General features: G+C 32.5%; 2 protein-coding genes and 1 pseudogene across 11 annotated transcripts; 2 read left to right on the top strand and 1 right to left on the bottom strand.

The window, feature by feature from the left end:
* The first annotated feature begins 802 nt into the window (after positions 1 to 802).
* On the top strand, positions 803 to 3,595 carry LOC106395198 (probable pectinesterase 8). The gene is made up of 6 exons (XM_048757791.1): positions 803 to 1,284; positions 1,940 to 2,167; positions 2,307 to 2,478; positions 2,735 to 2,941; positions 3,050 to 3,309; positions 3,415 to 3,595. The coding sequence occupies exons 1-6, from the start codon at positions 929 to 931 to the stop codon at positions 3,569 to 3,571; spliced, it is 1,380 nt and encodes a 459-aa protein (XP_048613748.1). The 5' UTR covers positions 803 to 928; the 3' UTR covers positions 3,572 to 3,595.
* Positions 3,596 to 9,566: 5,971 nt separating this feature from the next.
* LOC125586861 lies at positions 9,567 to 13,363 on the bottom strand (annotated as a pseudogene).
* A 4,908-nt stretch (positions 13,364 to 18,271) lies between these two features.
* Positions 18,272 to 25,923, top strand: LOC125575664 (zinc transporter 5-like). Of its 10 annotated transcripts, none has more exons than XR_007323671.1 (5): positions 18,333 to 19,101; positions 19,937 to 20,086; positions 21,287 to 21,324; positions 21,584 to 21,688; positions 25,360 to 25,923. XR_007323671.1 is itself a non-coding variant. In XM_048757789.1 (5 exons), exons 1-4 carry the CDS (start codon positions 18,484 to 18,486, stop codon positions 21,591 to 21,593), a joined length of 873 nt encoding a protein of 290 aa, XP_048613746.1. In that variant the 5' UTR covers positions 18,333 to 18,483; the 3' UTR covers positions 21,594 to 21,611; positions 25,360 to 25,923. The 10 variants fall into 10 exon arrangements, 4 of the variants coding, with proteins under 4 accessions (XP_048613744.1, XP_048613746.1, XP_048613747.1 ...); XR_007323670.1 differs by having other exon boundaries at positions 21,527 to 21,688; XR_007323675.1 differs by having other exon boundaries at positions 21,287 to 21,410; positions 21,527 to 21,611.
* The last annotated feature ends 529 nt before the right edge of the window (positions 25,924 to 26,452 follow it).

The following is a 26,452-nucleotide window of genomic DNA, read 5'->3' as shown; positions in this document are numbered from 1 at the left end:
AGATTTGGAGTTAAAGTTAGTAGTACTCCCTCCGTTCCTAAAATATTTATATTCTAAAGAAAATTTTTGTTTCAAAAAGATACATATTTTATATTTTCAATGCAATTTTTGTCAACTAATAATGATAAATTGTGAATTTCAAGAACATTAATTGCATTTTTTAAAATCTTACTGGTTTAAAAATATATGAAATATAAAATTACAAAAAACTATAGCTAAATTTTAATATGTTTTATTAAAAAATGTGAAAATTCTAAAACATGGATCTTTTAGGAACGGACGAAGTATTACTCTTTTTTTGTCAACGATTAGTAGTAATACAACTTTATCCTAGTTATCATAAAGTTCAAGAATATATATAGTCAAACATCAATCAATGGATTTAAACGTGTACCCAACTTCCAAAAAATGAAGTTTGTTGAATGTGTGCATATCTAGGTTTGAAGTTTATGTGAACTAATATAGCAACAATTTGAAGCCGAATTAACAGAAGTAAATCCATCATAAATGATAATCACAAACAGATAAATAAATTTCATTTTCTATACATATATAGTATAATCACGTTACATTTGAGAGTAGTACCTTATAACATCGACAATAAAATCTTCAAAATATAATTCAAAGTAAAATGATGGGTACATAATATATATATATATATATATTCTAGTTTTCTATACATTCTATACATATATAGTATAATCACGTTACATTTGAGAGTAGTACCTTATAACATCGACAATAAAATCTTCAAAATATAATTCAAAGTAAAATGATGGGTACATAATATATATATATTCTAGTTTTCTTGTAGAAGTTATGAGACTTTGGTAGGTCGACTGAGATAGATAATAATTTATGTAAGCAAAGATCAGAAAACGGTAATTTGCAAGGCATTCCAACAAATCCTTACACTTCATGCAATTTCATGTGCTCCCTTTTGTTAGTATACATAAGTGTCTATTTTTGCATTCTTCTATTCATTGAATTCCTTTTACCATTTCCCTCTCAGAACCGTAGACACAACCAACAAATAAACCAAAAAAGTTCCAATTTTTTTTTTGTTTTCCAAATATCATTTATGCCAAAAAAAATGAAATCTCGGTACATTCTATTAACTTTATCTATAGTCATTGCCATTATAGCCATTTTAGCATCCCAAACTCTCTTTAGCACACCTCCTAGAGTCTTTATACACAATCCCTTCGATATTTTATATGGTATTAAAGCAATATCATATTCAGCTATAACATCCGTTTGCAGCCACCACCATCATCATCACTAGGCCTGGGCAAAATAACCGGAACCGAAGAACCGAACCGGAACCGAACCGAAATACCCGAAACCGGAACCGGACCAATATCCTCAAATACCCAAATGGTTCCTATATTTTTATATCCGAAATAACCGAACCGAACCGGAACCGAACCGAGAACCGAACGGGTACCCGAATATATAAAAATATTAATTATATATACATATAACATCACTAAATATATTTTTTAATTTAAAATTCTATTAAAAGTATTTGAAAATAGTTGAGGATAACTAAATTATTATAAAGTATCCAAACTACTCGAAAGTATCCGAAACTATCCGGATAGTTTTATCCAAAATATCCAAAGTAATCCGAAATATCCAATTTTTTAATCTAAATCATTCTAATTATTTGACATTTTACCTTAAATAACCAATATTTTATCCAAATTATCCGAACTACCCGAACTATCCGAACCCGAACCGGATCCAAATGAGAACCGAACTTTTTCCGGATATTTTCCGGTTCCTACATTTACTATCCGAACCGAACCGAACCCGGAACTATCCGAACCGAACCGAACCGAAAATAGGTCAAGTACTAAATGGATCCTCTAGCCACTATCCGAACTACCTGAAACCCGAAATACCCGAACCGAACCGAACCGATACCCGAAATGCCCAGGCCTAATCATCACCACCGCCGCAAACCATCTCATAGTAAAAAGAAAATTTCAATATGCGACGATTTTCCCAAAAATTTACCTCCACCGGACACCGACACAACATCCTATCTCTGTGTGGATAAGAACGGTTGCTGCAATTTCACAACGGTGCAATCAGCCGTGGACGCAGTCGGAAACTTTAGTCAGAGAAGGAACGTCATTTGGATAAATTCCGGCATGTACTAGTACCCATATTTTTTGCCAGCTCAGTGTTATAACAACCATATTTAATTATTAAGGTTTTTTTTTAAATATCTAATCATTTTTTGTAACAATAAAAATATGTATACATAAAGTAAATAATTACATATTATTGTGTGGCAGTGAAAAAGTGGTGATCCCGAAGACTAAACCAAACATAACGTTGCAAAGACAAGGGTTCGAAACCACAGCCATAGCGTGGAACGATACGGCCTACTCGGCTAATGGCACTTTTTATCGTGCCTCGGTCCAAGTCTTTGGTTCTCAGTTCCTCGCAAAAAACATTAGTTTCATGGTAATTAATTTTTTTGAACTAATTAACATAATTCAATTAAATAACTAGAATCAAAGATATTAATCCGAGAGCTATGTTCGGTTGATGATTTGTCCGCATGTGTAAATTATGAAACTGATTTCGGTTAATATCTTTGATTTTTTATCACTTTTTGTGGATACGGTTATCAAACCGGAATAGACCTCCCTAAACAATAGCCTATTAGTAAAAAGGCTAATCAATAATTTTTGGTGATGTGATATATATTTGGTGACAGAACGTGGCACCAATACCAAAGCCGGGAGATGTAGGCGCTCAGGCGGTGGCGATAAGAATACCGGGAGATGAGGCGGCGTTTGTAGGATGTGGTTTCTTCGGAGCCCAAGACACTCTTCATGACGATAGAGGTCGTCATTACTTCAAAGATTGCTACATTCAAGGCTCCATTGATTTCATCTTCGGCAACGCTAAATCTCTCTACCAGGTATGATATATATGCGTATATACTTTCTCACCATGTATTTTAGAAGGGACACTAAGAGAGTTAAAGATTATATATGTTCAGTTTATAAGATTAGTTCTTCCCTAGTAGGACTGTCAGATAATATCAATGGCGAACCAAGTGAGTGCAGGGTCAAAGTCTATCAACGGAGCAGTGACTGCAAAGGGCCGTAACTCGAAGGACGAGAACAGTGGCTTCTCCTTCGTCAACTGCTCAATAGGCGGCACCGGTCACGTGTGGCTCGGTCGTGCATGGAGGCCCTACTCACGTGTCATCTTTGTTTCCACTTTCATGACCGATGTTATCGCGCCTGAAGGCTGGAACAACTTCAATGATCCATCTAGAGATGCGTAAGCATATCAAACACTACAAAAAAAAAATTCTATATATTTTTGTTTATATTAAGGAGGTTGATTAATAACAATATCAGAGACATGTTTATGTTTTGTGTCTAGGACAATATTTTATGGAGAGTATAATTGTTCGGGTCCAGGGGCTAATATCTCGAAGAGGGCACAGTATGTTCAGAAGCTTAACGAGACTCAAGTTGCTCAATTCATTAACATGACTTTTATTGATGGAGACCAGTGGTTACAGTATTTCGATATTTAAATGAAATCAATAAATTAACAAAAATGTAATTTCAATTAAATAAATCTACGAAACACGGTTGCTTCTAACTTATAAATTATAGTAGTAGGTAGTAACCCGCCCCTTGCGCGGAATTAGATTATTAATTTCATTATTTTTCATATAAGAAGACATAGGTTTGTTCAATCTGGATTCGGTTCGGTTTCAGATGAGGTTTTTTCGTTTTTAATCTCCTAAAATATAACTATCACTTTTAATCCATATTTATTGTGGTTTATTCCGTTAAAATTCTCTAGGTTTATGTTTTTCGGTTATAAACCAAAAATTATTATTATTTGGTTAGTTTCATGTTATATGAATTTAGACAATTTTAATGTCGAACCAATCGCTTCATATTATAAATTTTAAATGCATGAAAAATCAAATCAAATCTAGATAATAGTTGAAGAAAAAAAATTATTAAGACAAACCATTTCACTACAATCTGGGAGATGTTGAAAGGAATCATGAAAAAATAATATTTTTTTTTGTAACTTTGAAAAGTATTAGAATCTTCATCTGCTGTGAATATTTAGTTATATGTGCTCACGTAAATTTCTAACCGTTCAGCCGTGACGCAATTTGCGGTGTTTGGGATGCTGTTACAAAATTTATATAAGACATTACAATTGAACCTATAAGTTATACAAAATACTCCAAATAATTTAAAATAAATAAATAGAATACAATTAAGCTTACATTGATTTGAAATACTGTACTTTAGAAATTTCAGGATCAAATAAAATTCCAGAACAGCCATTTAGTCTGTTTAGGCTAGTTATGAAATTCATATACAACAATTTAGTATGTTTCATGATCAAATAGAATTTCAGGATCAAACTGATTGGCCAATTTTTTTTAACCTTTGCATGAATCTTCAATCCATGTTAATATGAGATTAAAAAAAATCCTTAGAATATAATAAATTAAACATGGGCATAAACGTTTATAATCTCATATGTATACATTATTTATTCACGTTAATGTCGACGAAGCCCCTCTCAGTTGTTAGTCCTCCAACATCTGAATACTGCTTCTAAAACGAATGATCTTAACACTGATCTTCCTTAGAGATTTGAATGGTTTCAAATTAGAGACAGGGGTGAAAACAACCAGTGAGGAATGCTAAAAATATAGATGTTGCCGATGTTTTAAGAGTGAGGAAAGTAATAAGGTTTGACTCATGTATCATATGGTATTATATAGGTACATCGTAGTAAATGATATTTATGATTCGTTTATTTAAGGTTTGCCAATTTAGGATGGTCGTATATGTAATATTCGTCACAAAATCTTTCACAATATTCAAAAGTGTAGACACTTCTCCAAACATCATATAACTTTTAGATCACTAGATTTTATACTCGCGCGTAGCGCGAATCTGTATTAATAATTTAGTTTAGTTTTTATAATAACTTTGAAGATAACAATTTAATTGATTTATATGATTTTCTTATTTGAAATATGATTTGTTGATTTTATTATTTATCTTTATTTATAATTATATCATGTTATCAGCTATTTAATTATTTGTATTTATAGATGCAATAATTATGGTTATAAACACATTCATAATTTTTGAAATATTAAATTATATTTTAAAATATTATGTAGATTACTCAATGTATATAAACTGTTAATAAATTATAATATTTTTATCAAAAATTTATACATATTTTATTTGAATAACATAAGCGATTAAACTATTTGTATAATATCTAATTTTTCTTTATATTCAGAAAAACTTTATAATTAATGTGTGATTGTTATGCATATATATATATATATATATATATATGTAATAGTATAATATTTAGATTTAAAATTTAATCGCAACAAATATTTTGATGAACTTTAATTAATATTAATTAATCTTTGTAAGATAATATAAATTTAAAGTAAATATAATGAATTAAACAAATGTTAAATAATATTTTATTGAATTAATAATATAGAGAACCTAAAGCATAATATTTATCTATTACTTGATCTAATTATTTAGTTGTATAGTATTTAAGCTTGTATGATTGTATAATGCACTACAATATATCATAATTTACTTTTTTATATGAAAAATATTATTTTGGTACGATAGATAATATATGTTTGTTTCGAAGTTTCCATGAATATTTTTAAGATCCTTTATAAATTATTATATAATATGATAAAAAAAATATTTCTAGTTGCTAAATGCTGGTGATAAGACAACGAACGTCTTAGATAGCGTAATCATTGTAATCTTGAGATTTTTTAAATGTTATAAGTTTGTAAATTGGTATGTTTTTAGTTTGTTGATGATAAATTCATATTGATTATTTTTCTATCATTCTTTTATGTTATCCTTCATGCTAATTTATTGCTCATTATCTTTATAATTTTATTCAAAATCTTAACTAATTTATTTGACATGCTTTCTTAGACTCTTTATTTTTTTTATCTAACTTGTAAACATTGTTCTCTAAATATTTTCTTCAACATAACTCAACAGGGAGCATCTTAAACTTTATATGTTACATGAGATGAATCAGACTAATGATTATAAGAATTCATCATTTAGTTTGCTTTGATAATAATTGTTTTTAAAAATCTTGTAGATCACATCATGTTAGATTTATTTCAGTATAACTTATTTGTTTAGTTTATATGAAGATTTTAATTGTAACTGACTAAAAAAATATTTGTACAAACATAAAATAATAATGTTGATTAATATTTAAAATTTTTATGGATAAAAAATTCGTTAGTTTTTTGATTGATAAAAAATAATTTGAAACTCATAAATAAATTATGTCTTGCGATTCTCTCTCTCTCTATCTATGTTCTCTTTCTCTCTATCTATGTTCTCTTACTTAACATCTTTTAGAGAGAGCAAATGTAAATTTCAAATATTTTTTTATATTGAAATTATTCTCTACTCTATCCAATTTTTTGGTGTGATACATTTTTTGTATATTGGATTTTGTCTTCGGCGTTGTATGTCTACTTCCTGTCGCTGATGTTTTACATTTTTCTTTGTACTATTTCTCATTCACTATTATTGTTCATTCACTTTAAATCCTCTATTCTTGACGCGTTCATTGTTCATGAAGATTATGTTTGGTTTTTCGAATTGGATATTATTAAAGAAAATATATTTGATATTGATTTATAATTTATTTTGAAAATGCACTTTGAAATTTTATTCTGAAGAGTATATTTTTATTTTGTGTTCTGGAAGAAAAAATATTGTATTATATCTATGAATCAATTTAATTTAAATGATTTATTTAATAATTTACCTTATTTGATGTTGAATTCCATTTTGTATTATCAATTTTGTTGGAAATTTTAACATTTTAAAAATAGTAAACTAATTATAATTTTTCATATTTTAATTGTTTTTTTTCTAATCCTATGTGTATACTCTCAATGACTCATAGCCTCATATACTTATAGCCTCATATATAGTATATTATAAGTTAAATTAATCAATTTATAATTGTTTGAAAGTCTTGCATTTTTAATACAAATTCTTATTTTGTATTTTATTACATTTTTAGAAATATTATATATTAAGTAAATTTATTTATAATACTTTACTTTTGTTAACTTACCTTGTTTGATATTGGTTTCTATTTTATTTTAAATGATTTAATGGAATTTCTTAAATCGTAATCAAAATATAATGAACTGTTTCTCACTGATTTATAGCCTTAACTTATATATAATGTATGTTATTTATGAATATTTTCAATAGCATATAGCCTAAATTTTGAAAATCATGAGTTAAATTTATAGTTATAATTGTTTGAATTATTGCATTTTAAATTAATTATTATTTTTAGTTATTTTATGTTAAATTTCAAAATTAATTATTATTACATATATATTAAGTTAATGAATGTATAATGTTTTTACTTTTGTTAGTTTGCCTTATTCGATATTGATTTCTTTTTTATTATGAAATAAACCTTTTTTGGAAACATTGACATATTTAAAAATAACAAATTAAAATGCTTATTTGCCTTAATACGATTGATTATTTTAAATCCTACCGGTCTCAATAAATTAAAGCCTCAATTTTTATGTGATAGTTTACCTTATTTGATGTTGAATTCCATTTTGTATTATCAATTTTGTAAATTTTAACATTTTAAAATAGTAAACTATAATTATGATTTTTTTTATATTTTGATTTTTTTTCTCTAATCATGTGTGTATACTCTCAATGACTTACAGTCTCATATATAGTAAATGTTATTTTGAGTATTTTCAATAGTATATAGCCTAAACTTTGAAAATCATGAGTTAAATTAATTTACTTATAATTGTTTGAAAGTCTTGTATTTTTAATATTAATTCTTATTTTATATTTATTTTAATGTTACATTTTGAGAAATATTATATACTAAGTAAATTTATTTATAACTTTTTAGTTTTGTTAACTTACCTTTTTTGATATTGGTTTCTATTTTATTTTAAATGATTTTATGGAATTTTTTAAATCCTAATCAAAATATAATCAATTGTTTCTCACTGATTTATAGTCTTACCTTATTTACTTATAATTGTTTGAATCTTGTATTTTTAATATTAATTATTATTTTGTATTTTATTTTAATGTTACATTTCAAGAAATACTATATATTTCTTATATTGAAAACCTGAGTGAAATTAATATACTTATAATTGTTTGAAAGTCTTGTATTTTTAATATTAATTCATATTTTGTATTTTATTTTAATGTTACATTTTGAGAAATATTATATATTAAATAAATTTATTTATAATGTTTTACTTTTGTTAACTTACCTTGTTTGATATTTATTTCTATTTTATTTTAAATGATTTTGCGAAATTTTTTAAATCCTAATCAAAATATAATGAATTGTTTATCACTGATTTATATTTTTAGCTTATATATAATGTATGTTATTTATAAATATTTTCGATAGCATATAGCCTAAATTTTGAAAATCATGAGTTAAAGTTATAATTGTTTGAATTATTACATTTTAAAATTAATTATTATTTTTATTAATTTATGTAGAATTTCGAAATTAATATTATATATATATATATATATTAAGTCAATATATGTATAATGTTTTTATTTTTGTAAATGTATCTTATTTGATATTGAATTATATTTTTATTATGAAATATATATTTTTTGTAATATTAGCATTTTTAAAAATAGTAAACTTAAATAATGATTTGTCATACTACGATTGGTGATTTAAAATCCTATGTGGACGCTCTCGATGGTTTATAACCTCAACTTTTATATAGTATAGATTTCCATATATACAATAGAAATACAATAAGAGGTCTCTTGATATTGGTCTTATGATAATAATAATGATAAATTTTAAAAACACAATCTATGCAATAAAAATATATTGTATATAGACATATGGAAAGACGGATTTCAAAGAAACTTCTCCAACTAATGTAGAAAAGGTCGAACACGTTTCTTTCAATATGCACCCTCATAAATACCAAAGAACGTAAAGGACAACAAAGATTTAAGTATTTTTAGCTACATGGAAACTATACATGGGGTTGAATTTGGATGTCAAACTAAGTAAAAATATATATAAGGGTTATTTAATTTTCAATGTCTTTCCAAACAGATTTCTTACATTAGTGAACTCATATACTTATAATTTTTTTAATAAGTGGTCCATAAAGCTTTGAGATGGAGGTCCATATAGCTTACATGAGTTTATACAAAATTATAAAACTAAATATTATATGCAAACTTGAAAGAACACGTGTTTGCCAAAATCAGCTATGTCCAAAATCAGCTATGTGAAAGTTTAGGAGCCATCTATTGCTCGAATGCTTATTTGCAAAGGTCCATGCAGATCAAACACTCGTAACAAAATAACCTCACACCATAATTTCAAATAAAACATATAAAACTTGGATTGAAATAATTAACATGTGTATTATATTTGAAAGGGTTTACATGTGTTTCAAAAAAAAAAGGGGCTTACATACGTGCATAATCAAGTAACCTCTATATAATGGCTGTGAACTTCTGTAGACTCAGGTATGGATCTCGTGCGATCTCAGCCAAGTACGCATTCATGATCCTTCCCACTTTCAGAAACGAACCATGGTGATGACCAGTGGAGTCTATATCATAACCATTGTCTTCATCTTCTTCATCAACCCTCTCAAGAAAGCGTGAGTATCCTACATACAGTAATCACATCATAAATAGACTCTTCCCTTCCTATAGAAGGTTTAAGCATATCATCAAGTCTCGCGCTCTTTAACTGCTGACCTATTCTACGTTCTAGCTCATGCATGTAAGAGATCTCCATATCAATTGTAATTCTGATCTTTAACATTCCAAGGAGGAAACTGAGAGGGATGATTGATCCTCTCTCGTCACTCAGCAAAAGAGTTACAATGGCTTCAACGATCTCCCTCTGCTCATGACAGTTCAATCAACAAAACCTTTTAGTGATTCTTGAGAGTAATGCGTCAGAGAAGCAATGATACTCTCGGACTGGACACTTGTTCTCACCATCACGTACATAACTCTTGCGTAGTTATCAATACCATGAGCAGAGAGTAGTTTGATCCACCACTCGAGACAGTCTTTCCCCTTCAGCTCCTCTGATAAACATTATACGAACTGCTCCCTACATGCATTCATAGCAATAGCCTCCACGAAACTATCAGGACTCTTGAACGTTTTAGATAGTTCTTGCCTCTCGTATGAGGTTAACACTTGAACTGATTTCTTGAGGTTGCAGAAAACTATCTTGTTGAGGTAACTCTCTATTTTAGCGATGAAATTTTTTAAGTTCTGTCCTTATGTAAATGTGTTCTTTTAGGTAGCGAGTAGGCAGAGATTTATTGAAAAAGAAACCCGTTATTTGTAATGTCAAACCAGAGTTAAGCCTTTTACCTTTTTACCAGCAATGTTTTCTTTGTCTCATATGCGCCTGTAACAAACATGTACGTAACAGAAAGAGAGAGAGATCACGTGGGTTAACGGTTTTAGACGTGTCCTTGAAACTCTATGTCTTCGTCCAAGGCACTTGCCTTTCCTCTTCAAATAAAAATCTCTTCTTCATCTCAACCTGAAGCTCTATTTCATTAATTACAGGCTTTGATTGCGTTATGAAAAAACTCGAAAGTCAGCTTTGCTTTTGAAAAGTTTGTGTCTCACATCCCTTATCGTAAATTAGGAAACTGTGTTTCAAAACACAACAATTTTTTTTGAAAAGCTCTATAAACGCGCCACTGGCGCGTCACCATCTTTGTTCTGAAAGCCTTGTCAGGCCGCCACATGTCAGAGCTAATGTGAATGTATTTAATTCAAAATGTTTTTCCTTTAATATATAAGAAATGATTGAGCTTGGAATAATGCTGCTAAAAATGATTTTTAACTTCTTTTATTTTTTTCAGTGTATTACCGAAATATTTAAAGGCATATATATAATCAAATATTTAATTAACAGTACATTAATATAGTTAATGGAAATTGAAAAATGTGCGATATCGGACCAACCGGTTCAGTTCAATTTCAAAAATATTCTTCAAACTCTATTTCAAGTTTCAGTGTCTTTGTTCGGGTTTTACTGAGTCATGTTCGTAGAATCTCGCGGTAATCTCTTCGAATTATAGAATAGCTTATGTTTATTATTGTGAACTGACTTTTGCTGTAGGTGTAGATTCGTTTCATGTATTCATTATACTGTGTGCATTGCTGTGGTATTGGCTTAATAGGTTTCCAAACGCTTACCTTCTAGTGGGATGCTGCAATGATGACACTTCTCACAAGTACAAGGGAGAGACTGTCATCAAACATACGAAATATGTTAATCAAAAGAATGCTAAGGACACAACTTATAATATTGGGAGTAAGTAAGATCGATGTTAAGGAATCAAACATTTTATTACCTCGGATATATAAATAGGAACAAGTACTGTGTTCACGCCAGTACCAAGACCAACAAGGAATCTGCCAAATAAGATCCCATTCAAGGAGTGAGTTTGTGCACTGAAGAAAAAAAAAAGACAGCCTTTTTATTCTGATTCATCCAAAAAATCATGTTCGCATACAACTTAAAACATCAAGGATATGTTACCAACATCGCGAAATCAAGATTTACCTCAGAAACAAAATATTACCTCACAGGAGCAACAGGAAGAGAGACTTAGAGTTAATATGAGGTTGAAGAAACTTTAGGAGAAGGTTAAAGAACAACAAGAGAAAGATAGGGGGAAAGGTTTGTATTTTCTCACCTTTCTTTGTTAGATTAATATCATGAGTCTGTTTTTTTTCTTTTTATTCTTACGTACTGTGTGTGAGTTTGCTGTGATTCGTGTGTTTGAATATGACATACTAAGTGTAATAATCTCCAATCACTAGTTCTTGCTGGCTATCTCGTTTTGTTTAGAGTCAGTTCTAAGTGCTGATGTGGTTTACTAAGCAAACTTCCAGATCCAAACTTTTAAAACGTTTCGTAATGAGTGGGTGGAGAATGCAGATCGTTGGGTAGCTAGATTCCTTGAAATGTTTAAAGAAGGCTGCAATAAAATGGTGAGTTTAAACTTTGTAGAAACTTAAGAAAAATGGTTGCCAAAAAAAAAAAAATTAAACTTAAGAAAACCTAACTGAATCCACTATTTTATCTTTTCCGCGATTCCCGACTAATCTGTCATAAAATAACTTGTATGGATATCAGGGAACTGCCATCAGAGACCGAAGCCAAGAGAAGTTAATGCGAAAAGAGTCTAGAGAACTGCTCGAGCAGGATCAACGTGACAACCTGTCTCGTGGACCCCAAATTCACAGCTCTGGAGGACATCGACCCTAACCTCTAATATCTAATGATTTTGATGAGTTTTTAGATTCATAATTTAGTTTATTATGATCATTTATAAATTGCATTTAGGTGTATATATTGCATACATTTGTCCATTTGCATATTCAAGGGTTTGGATTGCACAAATGGAAGTTTGGAGCCAAAATGTGAGGTCATTCTTGTGTATTCAAGACTTTCTTGCTGATTTGGAAACAATCAAAAGGTGAGGAACTGATTGAAAAATTATGAAAAGGGCTGGTCTGTGCAATCAAAATGTTTGGGGCTGAATCAAAAATATGTTTCTATAGTTTACAAAGTCGTGGGCCGTTTTGTCAAGAACTGGAAGTTCAGGGACCTGTTCTGTAATATTCTATGAAATCACCATGGGAGATCTCTCCAGCTCGATCCCGACGGCGACGATGAGCAGCACGACGGAGATGAACTGATGACGCCAGACGAAGCTTGTACCAGGGACTGTGCGGCGGAGGAGAGCTGAGGCGTTCGGGATTGATGATTGGAGCATCGGAGAGGGCAGAGACGACCAACCATGGCGTGGACAAGAGAAGCGGACTTACGGCGGAGAAGATGAGTCGTGTGACGGGACAGACCCACGAAGAAAGCGAAGCTTGGCTGAGGACGACGGTTACGGAGGAGGAACAGAGCACGGTGGCGTGAAGAAGACGACTTGGTACCACGAACTGAAGACCGAACGGGTGCTGGAGCGAGGCTACGCTGAGACCAAGTGAAGCCGCTGTACACAGAGCGTGATCATCCAAGCTCAATCGAAGTCTTCAAGTGTTGGAGCCGGTTCGTGGTATCGAGGTGTGTAGGTCGCTGTAAACCGGACGCGTCTTAGAGCGAGGTCACGTTGCGAGATAGTGCTCTCGCCCTACCATGAGCATGAGTTGGAGCGGGCTTCTGTTGCGACATCACCGACCCGCTCGCATCCTCCAACGGGCATCAACTTCGAAGCTAAGTAGTGGAGCGGTCGTGTGCAGCGGTCTGAGGAGGTTGTTGTGACTCACACGATCCATGGAGCGGGTGTTTGGAGCGGGATGACGAAGCTGCTCCCACACTCTGGTTGGTCGAGTTTTACTTATTTTATGGGCCTTTTCAGATTTGTGAACTGGCCCACTCGTATTTAAAAAGTTCTATAAATACTTTGACATAATTTTGGGATTTTTTTTTTTTCCTTTCAAAATACATTTGATACTTTGGAGAAAGTTTGAATCTTTAATAATCTAATCTTTATTTCTTGAGTAATTTGAGTATATCTTATCTTCTTAACATGTTTTCTCTTGAATCTATTATGAGTTTAAGGTTAATCATGATGATTAGTGTGTAGACTCATTTTAGATTCATGTGTTAGGATGATTAGGATGATTAAGTGAAGATCTAGAGTGTTTAGAATTAGATTAATATGTTTTTTTGCTTGTTGAGTGTTCTTAATGTTAGTATAGAGTTGACCTCTTTAGATTAGAACTCTAGACATTTCATTGCCCCGGAAGGTGTTGGCTGAAATGTATGAGCCAACTCAACTTGCTTTTAGCTTGCTCTACCAAAGACATTTGATGTTAGAGAAGTTTAGATAGTTATATGACATGTTCTTAATGATTGCTTGATTGACACAAACCAAATGCATTTGATGTTTGATCAATGAGAGTAAATGAACATTTATCTTGATAAAAAACTTGTTTAGGATTGTTGTCTAGACTTAAGGAAATATGTTGATTGATACCTTGCCATTTTAGATTGGATCTTAGTCATTTGAAATCAAATTCCTAGACCCATCATTCCTCCTTTATCTCATTGCTTGAAAGTTTGTTAATTTGTTGTATTAGAGTCTTGCTAGTTAAACCTTATCACTTCATTACACCGAATGCACTTAGATTAAGTATGAACATGTATTCTCTTTGCATTGAAACCACTTAGAATTGAATTGACTCTTAAATACTACATTGATTTTAGAAATATCTTTATCAACCACTCACATGTGAGCCTCCATGTAGGTTATTAATGTGTTTGGCGTTACTCGAACCCAAGACTTACCTTTTAACAACTCTCTCACATAACAAACTGTCACCACTAGTTGTGAAAGAGTACTATCACGAGATTGAAGAGCAACATAATGCCGTATAAAAGGTGCAACAACGATCAAAAAGTAACTATAGGAACAGATTTTTGGTTATTACTTAATAGGTTAGTGCATAGTGGTTACTGGTTACTACTAGTACTCGTCCTTTTTATGCCTTTAGCAGTCAAATGCTTCTCCAATATTGATTAGTCAGAAACACGCAGAATCTAAGATTTTAATAGTTATAAACTTCTACTAAGAACTTTAATAATTTGTTTTTTTTTTTCAGATTTTGAAGGTCCAAAAAATTTGAAGGCTAACGCTAAAGTTTCATTAGACTATATTCAAATCCGCCCTGGTTAGAGAAGGTTTTGGATCACCCATGTTTCAAATGGTTCGTGTGTGGTTTGTGACTCTCTGGTCAATACGTCATACTAGTTTTTTTACGTCATACTAGTTTGTTCATGACTATTTTGTTATCTCCTTCGTAGCTCGCGCAATTGAAAATTCAATGCAGTATTCGTTTTGCATCTTTTGTTTTTCTCTTGTCTCACTCAACGTATGTAATCAACCGATCTACACCAATGTCTATGTGCATAAATAAGCACTTATTGTAATTTTGACTCTTTTGGCATTTTTTAAAAAAAAATCCAAGATTTTTGAATTTCTTGGTCGTATATGTGAACTTGTCATGTGCATTTGCTACCTGTTGTTATTATTGTCCTTTAGATATATAGATATTTTGAAGAAAAGTCGTTAAAACCCAACTTTGAAACTAAACCAGAATAAAGCAAGTTTTTAAAGAAGGACTATTGACTATATCACAAAGGAAAAGTCAAATTGATTCTTTGTGCGGCCCATACAATAATTTCCGACCGCTTTCTTTACAGAGGTTGGTTGGGCGTTCATATACGCAATTCTTCTGGTCTAGCATATATAGATTCGAGTTTGAATGGTTGAGCATTATGACATTAAGTCTTCGTAATACTCATTCTGTGTGTTCGTAAGATATTAGTATCCCAGATAGGCGTTTAAAATGGATCAAATGCATGCAATTGCAAGTATTACAATTAGACATTTGTGTAAGTCAAAGTATATATTGCATATATCTTCAAATTACGAGGGGATTTTTACATGACCAGTCTTACCTTCACTGATCTTTGTGTATACAAAACTTTGGATATAAATTCATTAATTGTGTTGTCATATTCCACATAAATCTCAACAGCTCAAAAATACAAAATAAATAATGGTCACGTCATAAACTAGGTAAAGGGTCGTCTTCCTATAGTTGATTATTGTGATTTAACCCTCTCAAGACAACGTAGCGTCGGTGTTAGAGAAGTCTTCGTAATGTGAAACTAAGCAGTGTACCGAAGATTCAAAGTCATTTTGTTTTTTCTTCAAGAATCAATCTCATTCTCGGAGTGGTGTGTGGACCATTTCACAACTCAAAATTTTAATTAATAAAGGGTTTTTGTTCTCTTCATACTTCCGTATTGATTTATAAATGAATACAAAAAAAGTTTCAAGAAAATCGTTTGCTTGTATATATATATTTACATTTCAAAGAGTTAAGCAATAAATTATCTTGTTGTGTCGTTGGCCAGAAAAATAATCACCTTGACATGCATGTATGTATGTTAAAAGAAATTAAAAAAAAAATTGAGTCAAAATAAATAATTAATTTGATAATGAAATAAAAAATGGGAAAGCAGTGAGTGGATATTATCGTTTTTATTGGTAGAAAATGTCCCTCAAATCAAATCAATACTTTTTATTTCTCTGTAAAAGTTTAGCATATAGCTGAGATCCACATTTAAAATATTCACACTTCATAATGCAATAATTCAGTTTCGTTTAATAGTAAAACTACTGTAGAAAAGAAAATTATAGAAGTTGGTTTCGAGAGTTCCGTGGGAAACAAGATTCGTCATTTTCTGTGCTCTTGGTTGTACGAGACAGTATATGTATATCTCATGTAAATTCTTGTTGTGTGCGTTTCGTGATTTTAGTGTCAAAACCCTGAATCTATATACTTGTGGATTGGGTCGACTTGTGTGAGCAGCTACTTTGGACTTCGTAGATTTTAAGATTTAATGTTTAAAAAAAAAGAAAAAAAAGTTTGAAATGTTTGGTAGATGCTACAGTCGATATGGTAAACATGCGACGTGACGTCACGAAATTAACTAGTTCATTTTCAAACGTGCAAGCTCACCTTGATAACCTGTTTAGTCTCAAAACATCCATTACCAATATTTAATACTCCCACCACTAAAAATAGATCTTTTAATATTTTCGTATATATTGGATTATCTTGTCAAACTTTTTTAGAATTTTCCTTTAATATATTTAGATCTCTATTATGATTCTTGCAATATATTTTCTTCAATTTCTATTTTTAAGCGTACACTACAAAAGTAACTGATAGAAAGACTGGTGTCGTAGAAAAAAAGAAAGATTTTGTTGGAAATTATTAAAATAATACTTAAGAAATATGAAAGACTGATGGACTAATAATATCGACATTATTAGAGGTTTGAGCCATTTGACTTTGACGCATGCTTAATCAAACAATGTAGTCAACTTGTTTCTTTCATTTTATGTCGACATTCTCACGACATAACCTAGACGTGAAAAGAGTAAAGCTCTTTATTTTAATACTACTATAGTAGTAGCTTTAATAATATTAAAACAATTCACGAGGAAAACAGTTTTAAAGTAACACGTAGTTGTTAGGCCTAGTAGTTGTGTTACAAAAAAAAGTAACACTTAGCATGTCTCTACGTAGTCTCTTTCGCTTTTTAGCAACAAGAAAACAAAATTATGTCTCAAGCAGTTTTATTTAATTTTGCTAATTAAATTTACCCTTTTTCGAAAAAAAAGATTTACTACTTAAGGCAGCTATCAACAATCTGCAGTTTTGTACAACGTCCGAAATATTTGGTTTTTTAATAGGGTTCTTCAGTCTGATGAGTGGCATAGTCTTTCTAAAAAGAAGAGATATGTTTTTGGTTGTTCAGATGTTAACTATAAGAGCATCCGCAGTGGGAATCCTCAAATGAGAGTCCTTAAGGAAAAAATAATTAAATAATCAGTAGATCTTATCAAAAGCTAAGGATTCAATCCTTAAAATTCCTAAATAAACTCTTTTTTAGTGAATCCTTGCACTATTTGCGGGTCCCCACGATTACGTGGCGGCCCGTGAATGGTCATCTTTTTTTAAAAAAAAAAAAATCCAAAATATCCAGGATTAATCCGAAATGTCCTTGTCTCTAAGGACTTCAATGAGTCTCACCGTTGCGCATGCTTAACGCTATTCTGGCCTGGAAATTTGTTAGATATAAAATAATCTGACATCAAATTAAGAATAATTTGTACGATGAACCTTTTTGCCCTTTTCTTCTCAATTCTATAATATATTTGAGTTGATTTTAAGTTTTTAACACAGATGACATGGGCCACACCGCCAGTTAGTCATGATGAACCAATGATTGCGAATAATAGGTAGTATTCTTTTATGTTTAAACTGGAGTCTGTTAAAAAAAAATAGAAAGGTAGCTTCAAACCGATATGATTATAGAATTATTCTGTTAAAGATAATTAAAAGTATAACAGAGTTTTTTTTTTTGAAAAGAAATGTATAACAGAGTTCTCACGATCTATTTATGTTTATTCGTTTTATCATTTTGTTTGTATAACTAACTTTTTGGTCACAAAAATAAAATAAAAATGTGGAAATAATGTGCCATCTAAAAGTATAAATTAAGATCATATAAATACAGAAGGTAAATAAAGATATACTGTATTTAACAAGTTTTAAATTAATAGGTCTTCCATTGGAATATCGCTTGTTAAAATTTATCTGTTATTATATATACACACATTTTGTGATATATAGACTCTCCACGATCTCTTCACCGCTCTTTTTTTTCTTTATTCAGCCATTTCTCTCGCCATTATCAAGGGACACAACTCAACACCTTTGTGAAACCGTAATTGATACGATGAGAATCACACATAGCGTCAAGCTCTTACTCTTCTTTTTTCTCATCTCTCTCCTCCTCATCTCCGTATCTGCTGGCGAGTCTAAGTGCGAGTGTTTACACGAAGAAGACGAAGGAAACAAAGCGGGAGCCAGGAAATACAAGATCGCTGCCATACCTTCCGTTCTCGTCGCTGGAGTTATTGGCGTTCTCTTTCCGTTGCTAGGAAACTTCTTTCCGTCGTTAAGACCGGAGACGAACTTCTTCTTCGTGACAAAAGCCTTCGCCGCAGGAGTAATCTTGGCCACGGGGTTTATGCACGTGCTGCCTGAAGGCTACGAGAAGCTTACGTCACCTTGTCTGAAAGGAGAAGCTTGGAAGTTTCCGTTCACTGGGTTCATTGCGATGGTCGCAGCGATTTTAACTCTCTCCGTTGACTCTTTTGCCACGTCATATTTTCATAGATTGCATAATAAGACGTCTAAGAAGATCGGTGAAGGTGAAGAGCAAATCGGTGGCGGTGGTGGTGGAGACGAGCTAGGGTTGCACGTGCATGCTCATGGTCACGCGCACGGAATTGTCAGCGTAGATTCCGGTGAATCCGAGGTTCAGCTTCACCGTACTCGAGTTGTGGCCCAGGTAAATTAAATATTTTTATCCTATTTTCGTTATTGATGGACGAAGGTACGAGTTTGGATTTTTATAAAAATGATTTGATTATTCTTCGTTTATCTTTTAGTATTCTATATACTATAATATGTAATCTATATAGTATGGGGTTTTAAATCTTAATGCATAGTTTTTTGGTCCTGGCATTAAGAGATTCTCGGGAGAAATTTGACTGCTACGATAAAGCCAAGAGAAATCAACTCTTACTGTTAATATAAAAACTATACTATATAGTATATAGATATAGATTACATATTAACTATAGTAATTGATTCGAGAAAGTAACTTTTTAATTCAGTTTGTGTCTTTAATCTATTCTATTAAAATAAAGATGAAGTCAACGGGAAAGCCTGAAATTTGATAATTAAAGATAATAAGACAATGATTAACCCGGTATTCTTAGAGTGGGTTCTTAGCGGAAGTTAATAAACTGTTTCTTAACTTTTAACTAAAAAAAACTAAGAACCGGTTCTTAAAGTCTTTATTTAAAAACCGATTCTTAGTTTTTTTAGTTAAAAATTAAGAAACTGTTTTTTAAATTCCGCTAAGAACCCTATCCTAAAAATCCTGGGTTAATCATGCTCTGATATACAATCTTTTCGTGTGTATGAAACTTAGCATAAAACAATGATATACAAGGGTCCATATGAAGCCACCACATGCGTTTGCTTCCCTTTTCCAACTCTACGTATTTCTCGGATGGAGATTCCATAGATTCCTAGCTTTTTTTTATGTCTCATGTAGCTGGGTTTGTTTTTAGGTAAAAGTGAAGCTAATTATTATTATCTACAAAAAAATACAATAGGTGTTGGAGGTGGGAATAATAGTACACTCAGTGGTAATAGGAATATCCCTGGGAGCATCACAAAGTCCACACACTGCCAAAGCTCTCTTTGCTGCTTTAATGTTTCATCAATGCTTCGAAGGTCTTGGCCTTGGTGGTTGCATCGCTCAGGTACCGATACTCCCTTCCTTCGTTTTTTCTTCTCCATAATTTGTTTTCTTTCTAGTTAAAACATGCATTAAGATCAGTATACCACTATACCGTAAAGTGTATAATATTCTTTGCGGTTTACGCTCTACGGTAAAGTGTATAATATTAAAAAAGGTATAATATTCGTTGTTTTTCTTCGTTTTTTTTTTGCTGATTGGCAGTACTCATTGAACTTATCGTTGAATTTTCTCTTATTGTGTGTCGTCCGTATTTGCGGCTTCCTTGATTCTTCTCCACTTGCAAGAATTTCAAAAGTGACTAGTGGCTGCTTTTTTCAACTCTTGCACACATATTTGACATAAATTTTATGTTTATTGTTTTTCACACTTTAGACATTATTGAAAACGTCAACTAGCTAACGTACATATATATATATATATATATATATTGCAGGGAAAATTTAATTGTATGTCGATAACAATAATGTCGATATTTTTTTCTGTAACGACACCAATCGGAATAGCAGTTGGAATGGGAATAGCAAGCTCTTATAATGAGTCGAGCCAGACGGCTCTGATAGTTCAAGGAGTGCTTAATGCTGCATCCGCAGGGATCCTCATCTATATGTCTCTCGTTGATTTTCTCGCAGCTGATTTTATGCACCCTAAGATGCAATCTAACACTGGGCTTCGAATTATGGCTCATATCTCTCTTCTTATCGGTGCTGGAATTATGTCACTCTTAGCTAAATGGGCTTAAAATTAGCAACAAAAAAAAAACCAGTACACTTATAGTTTATTGTTTGTTAATACGAGATGTTTCCTAATAAATATAGATATAGATTTTTGTACTTCTTTTACCAAAAAATGCTGTTTTAGTGTTAATATATATTTGTAAACAAAATTTCAGGTGCAGTCTGTTAGTTAAAAAGATAAAGTAATAAAGTGTATTAATAAAATGTATGATAACCTTTTGCTTTAATAGGGAAAATTTCTTAGAAAATCATTCTTTTTTTACCTAAAAAAATCTAGTCTATATTATTATAGTTGAGTTTCTACCTTTTACCCGACAGCTAAAAAAAAAACTGTATAAAATTGTGTAAAACGAGTAATAATTAATATCCAATGGGCTTCTTCATTTAAATTAAAAATAAGGCCCAATTGAAATGTATTGTTTTTTCTTGGTTCCTTAAGCTTCGTTTTCTTATGAATATTTCTTTAGGTTTCCTCCATTGCTTCAGACAAAACTCAACACACAGAGTGAGTGACCGACCTTTGGTATTTTCAACTGCGGTTACTCTTCTTCAATCTCTACACCTTCTTGCCTTTAATATTCACCATTAATGGTTGTGATTCGTAACCCCTCCGTGAACCCTCCTTATATATAGTACTCCCTCTTCAACACGATTGAGTTTTTTTTTTTATGTCGATTCATTTTGATCATCTCTGGTTCGAATTGCAGATATGAACGAGTCCATGGATTCTCACCAAAAACAACTTTTCTTTTTTTTCCGATAAGGTTGAAGTGAGGTATCGATTGCTATAAGGTATGAAAATAAATGGCTCTCAAGTGCGATTCCTCTGATTGAAAACGTGAAGAAATATCATCAGTATGCCGTAAGTGGTGAGATTTAATCTCATTCTCCGAAATTCTGAAAAAGCAAAGCCAGCTCATGATTTTTTTTTTTTTTGTCATTTTCATGTATCGGTAACTAAGAACTCATATTATCCACTGATAGAGCTAGCATATATTATATTTCGAAATTTATAATGCCATATTTTAATATATTTATTTTAATGATGATTTATGAGTTATTTCCATATTTTAAAAAAATTTTCAAAAATATAAATTGACATTAAATGTAAAATATGAGTTATTACCGTATTTTAAAAAATTACCAAAAATATAAATTAACATTAAATGCAATTGTCCATGTGCTATAAGACATGTAATCAATTTCAATAGCCTCATATTTGTTTTGTGAAATTTGATCGTGTCAAAATCAGATATAACTGAGGGGATTGTTTGATCGTCCACTAATACAGACGTTTTTCCAATATTAAATGAGTCATGATTGTCCTAATATGCTGAACCAATTAAACTTCAGAAGTGATTCGTAGATGCTGAGTCATAGCCATAGCCAGAAAAAAAATTTAAAGACCTCTATGGTGTTGCTGCTGAATGTTTCAGAACATGTTTTCTTAGGCTAAACTTGATTGCAGAATAGGGCTCTCTCTCCTCGGGCTCTCTCTCTTCATCCTCTCCCTCTAACCTCTCTCTAACCTTCGAAGACAAATCTCTGTAGCTCGTTTGTCTCCGGCGCCGGTGGTCCTTTTAGCCGGTGTTCTGAGGGCTCCCACTTTATTTCTTCTCTTCTCAGCTCCGTCGCTCTCTCTTTATCTCTCTCGGCCTTGCTGTTCGTCCTGGGCTTGGTCTGCTGCTGAAGTTTCTTCCTCTACTCGTGTAGATGTAGGAGTTTTGGGTTGGCGTCAACCCTAACTCATCGCTTGCTTAGATCTTTGGCGGGGGCCTGAGATTTTCAGGATCTAGGATTCGGACTTGAGGGTGATAGCGTGTGGCGCTCCGGTGAGGTTTGTTCTCCGTGGATCTGTGGTGGTGGTGTGGCTTTGAGGCCTCTCTGTGGGTTCGTGTCTTTTGGGCTTGGTGTTCAAATCTCGGTACTTGGTTCCTCCGAGTTGGTTTTGTCTTTCGGAGATCCTGCGGCTTGTTCTAAGCTGTGGGCATGGGTGGGAAGCTTGCTCGCGCGGAGTTGTTAACCGGGTTGGGTTTTCTTTTGTGGCAGCTTGTGTCGAGTACAACGCGGCTTCCGCATGATTGTTGGGCTCGCGGTGGCAGCTCGCTTGTCATCCTCTCCCATAATAAATGGTGAACTTTCGGTGTGCTTGGTGGTGAGTCTCAGTGGTGTGCGCCTTCCTGATCAGGAGGTTTATTCCGAGTTAGCTCTTCCGCTTAGGCGCTATGCCGATGGTTCCTGGACCTGTCATTAGTTTGTTTCTTGGCGAGAACTAGTGAGTTTGTGGACGATGTATGAGCTTCACTAGGGCTTTCTGGCTTTCTTGTTGGCTTGGTGGAGCAGGTTGTGTTCTAGGTTAGTCTGGCGGCTCTATATGAGCTTTCGGTTAAAAAGGTGTACACGGTCCTGGGTTGGTTGGTTGGAGGCAGCAATCTTCAATTGTCCTTTCCAAAAGACGGCATCGCTGGTTCAGAGCCTTCCTCGTGCTGCTGGTGAGATTCTTCTTGGGTTAGTAAGCTGGTTGGAGATTGTGATTCTTTGTGCATGTTGTGGCTTTTGGGTCCTCAGAAGCTGTAAGAGCCGTGTGTTTCAAGGTTTGAGGGCGTCTTTCTCTCCGGTAGCTCGCGGCAACTGATACTCACTCCGTTCATGCTTGTTTCCTCTGGTCAGTCATTGTTCCGATGATGTCCCGTGCAAAGTCTCAGTCTTTGTTTCTTTTCTGTTGATCTTTCTCGCTGCTTGGTTCTTTTGTTTAGATTAAATTCTGCAAATCTGTTTCTTGTGTGTTTCTGTAAAAATTTGAAAAGCTGGTAATAATATTTAACATTTTACCAAAAAAAAAACTTGATTGCAGAGCTTCAAGAATGACATTGGCTCTTGCAAAATCTTTCTTCTCTACCTATGTCACTCTATCCTTCTTCGGGTGTAGCTTGAATTTAATAATGGTGTTCACCGGACAATTCACACTTCACCATAACCCAAAGGAGAGAAGGCAAGCAAGTCTCACCAATACAAGTAAACCCGAACTTAATGTATAAATTACTCCAACTAAAGAATATAATCAAACTAAGCAAAGCTGGAAATTTCAGAAGCTAACTCTTCCGAGCTACCCAAAGGCGGCAAATTCACCACCAATGTTTCGCTTACGTTTTCTTATAAATTGAGCTTACATGCCCAAAGTCGAACCAAACCAAACAGTTAAGTATTTCTAGGAAAACAACTTTCTTAATTTTAAGGCATTTTAGGACCAAAAAAATAAAACTACAGCATGCAATTTTCACTATAGTTTTTTTTTTTTTTTTTTTCAAATGTTGATTTGAAAACACAGTAACAGAGAATTACAAATTACCAAATCAAGCCACAAATAACTATCAAGTTTGGGATAATGAACATTAGTTTCAAGTGAAAGAACAGCAGATAAACACCACAAAATAAACTAATCTGCTACAACAACAAAATTCAAAACACAGTACAAAACACATAAAATAACAACATTTCAGTAGTCCACTTCGAACATATAAAAATACAAATACTGAAAAATCAAGCACCATAGCAAAACACGGCATCACCTTCGTATATTTATACAAAGCTACAATAACGTCACCAACTCCGCGCTTGCGCAGGGCCTATACCTTTAGTTTTAATTGAAAATGAAAGTGTATATCTTTAACCTGAGAAAAATAATCACATTTAATGGAGTTTATGTTCAATTCTTCAAAGTTCAAACCTTATAATAACTGACAGCTAGCTGATTAGTTAGATCAAAAGATCAAACGAAATTAAATATAGCGAAACTGACTAATGCCTATAACGTTGGCTAAATTCATGATTTTTTAAAACAAAACAAAAAATCCTACGCGTTTAGAGGAGAAACGGACTAATGTCTATTAGAAAGAGATTTTTCTTAGCCGGGTTTCTTAACTCATGATTTGACATCTTTTTATTTTTTTTATTTTTTACACGTTTTGGCTAAGAGACGGCTTTTATATCTCTTAGTTAAAATCTAAAAAAAGCTAAGAACCGTCTCTTAACTGAAGTTAATGATTGTCTTAGTATAATAGTATCTTCTTTATTTTTGCTAAATAGTATAATAGTATCTTGACTCATTTCTATTTCCCAACTTAAGTAGATTACGATTCTGGACAAAGAAAAAGAGGGGAACACGTTACAGTTATCAAAATATTTTATTTATACCATATAAAAATCTGAATATTCTAGTGATCGAAATATCACATTCACGATGGATAAATTCAGAAAGAGATCATTATCTTTTATTTGCAATGGATAAAGTCGAAAAAGAAAACAATATCTTTTAATTTAAACTTGTATGGAAATGAATCGAAATGAAGCAAATATAATCTTTCACATTAAACTACCCTAGAAAAAACTTTAACTCAGTTTCGAAATCTGCAATACACACACATATTAAACATGTATATAAATGATATATGTATGTATGAACAGTTTCTCCGTCGTCAAAACAAGATAATTAAAATGTTATTCTATCTAATTCGTCAGTGTTATCGCTCCTCTCCAACAGATGGAGACGACTCATCTTCCACCGCGTTTGATCCGCATGCACGTAAGACGACTATCTCTCCAAGTGTGTACCGCCACGCGCCGCTTTCTCCGAAGAGGAAGACGATCCATAGAAAGCGGAGGTGGCGGCCGTCTCTCTCTGTCATTTCGGAGGATGCATCCACCGTCATCGCCGGAGAGAAGAGTAGTAACCGTCGAAGGACTAATGTCTCGCTTGGAAAATCTGTTGCCCGAAGAATGACACCGTTCTCACATAGAGAGATGACACTGAAGAGAGCCTGGTAATAAAATTACCGTCTGATTTTGTTATTGGTTTACCGTTTCTGGTTGCATTAAAACAATTTGCTCTCGACTGTTTAGTGTTTATTATAAAAGTTTACCACCGATGTTACTTTCACAATAGATTACAAAGCTGTCAATTGTTTGTATATTTATTTATTAAGGAATAGGAGAAACTCTATTTTTTGTTTGAAGGCAGGAGAAACACTACAACATATCGTATATCATCGCCGGGATTTGCTCCTTCTCGGTTCATGTATTGAAGTGTGTTATCCTTTCTTCACCCTTCTCATTGTCAAAGATATATATTTTGTTTTTGATAATATAGATTTAGAAAGCGCAGAGGTTGGTAATAGCCCATATCTAAATAACTAAATGACAATAAAAATAAGAATCAAACTTGAATTACAATGTCAAGCCCATATGTCAAAGATTTGTCATTTTGTATGTGGCTGGCTATGAATAAATATGTCAAGTCTACAAATATGAATAAAAGAAACTCGGCAATGGAAAACGGCAAAAGTTGATGATCTTTTTCTTACACGTAAAACATAAATTGAGAACTAGGCAGACATCTAGACTGCATTCTTGCTAGTTTCTCAACCATGTTCTTATAGTTTTTGTATGATAAGTCTGAAATGAATGTATGGGAACTAATATTATAGTGATCGACATCAGATCCATATATATCTAACCACTAAAAACCACTCATAAAATTAAATACATACAATATATTATCATGGTTTTAGTAGTGAGAATCTAATCTATTAAAATAGGGTCCTACTTTTTATCTACTGATAGAAGTTGTGATTTAA

Source organism: Brassica napus, chromosome C5 (genome assembly GCF_020379485.1).
Source record: "Brassica napus cultivar Da-Ae chromosome C5, Da-Ae, whole genome shotgun sequence".
Lineage (NCBI taxonomy): Eukaryota > Viridiplantae > Streptophyta > Magnoliopsida > Brassicales > Brassicaceae > Brassica > Brassica napus.
This window is presented reverse-complemented; position numbering and strand designations above follow the sequence as displayed.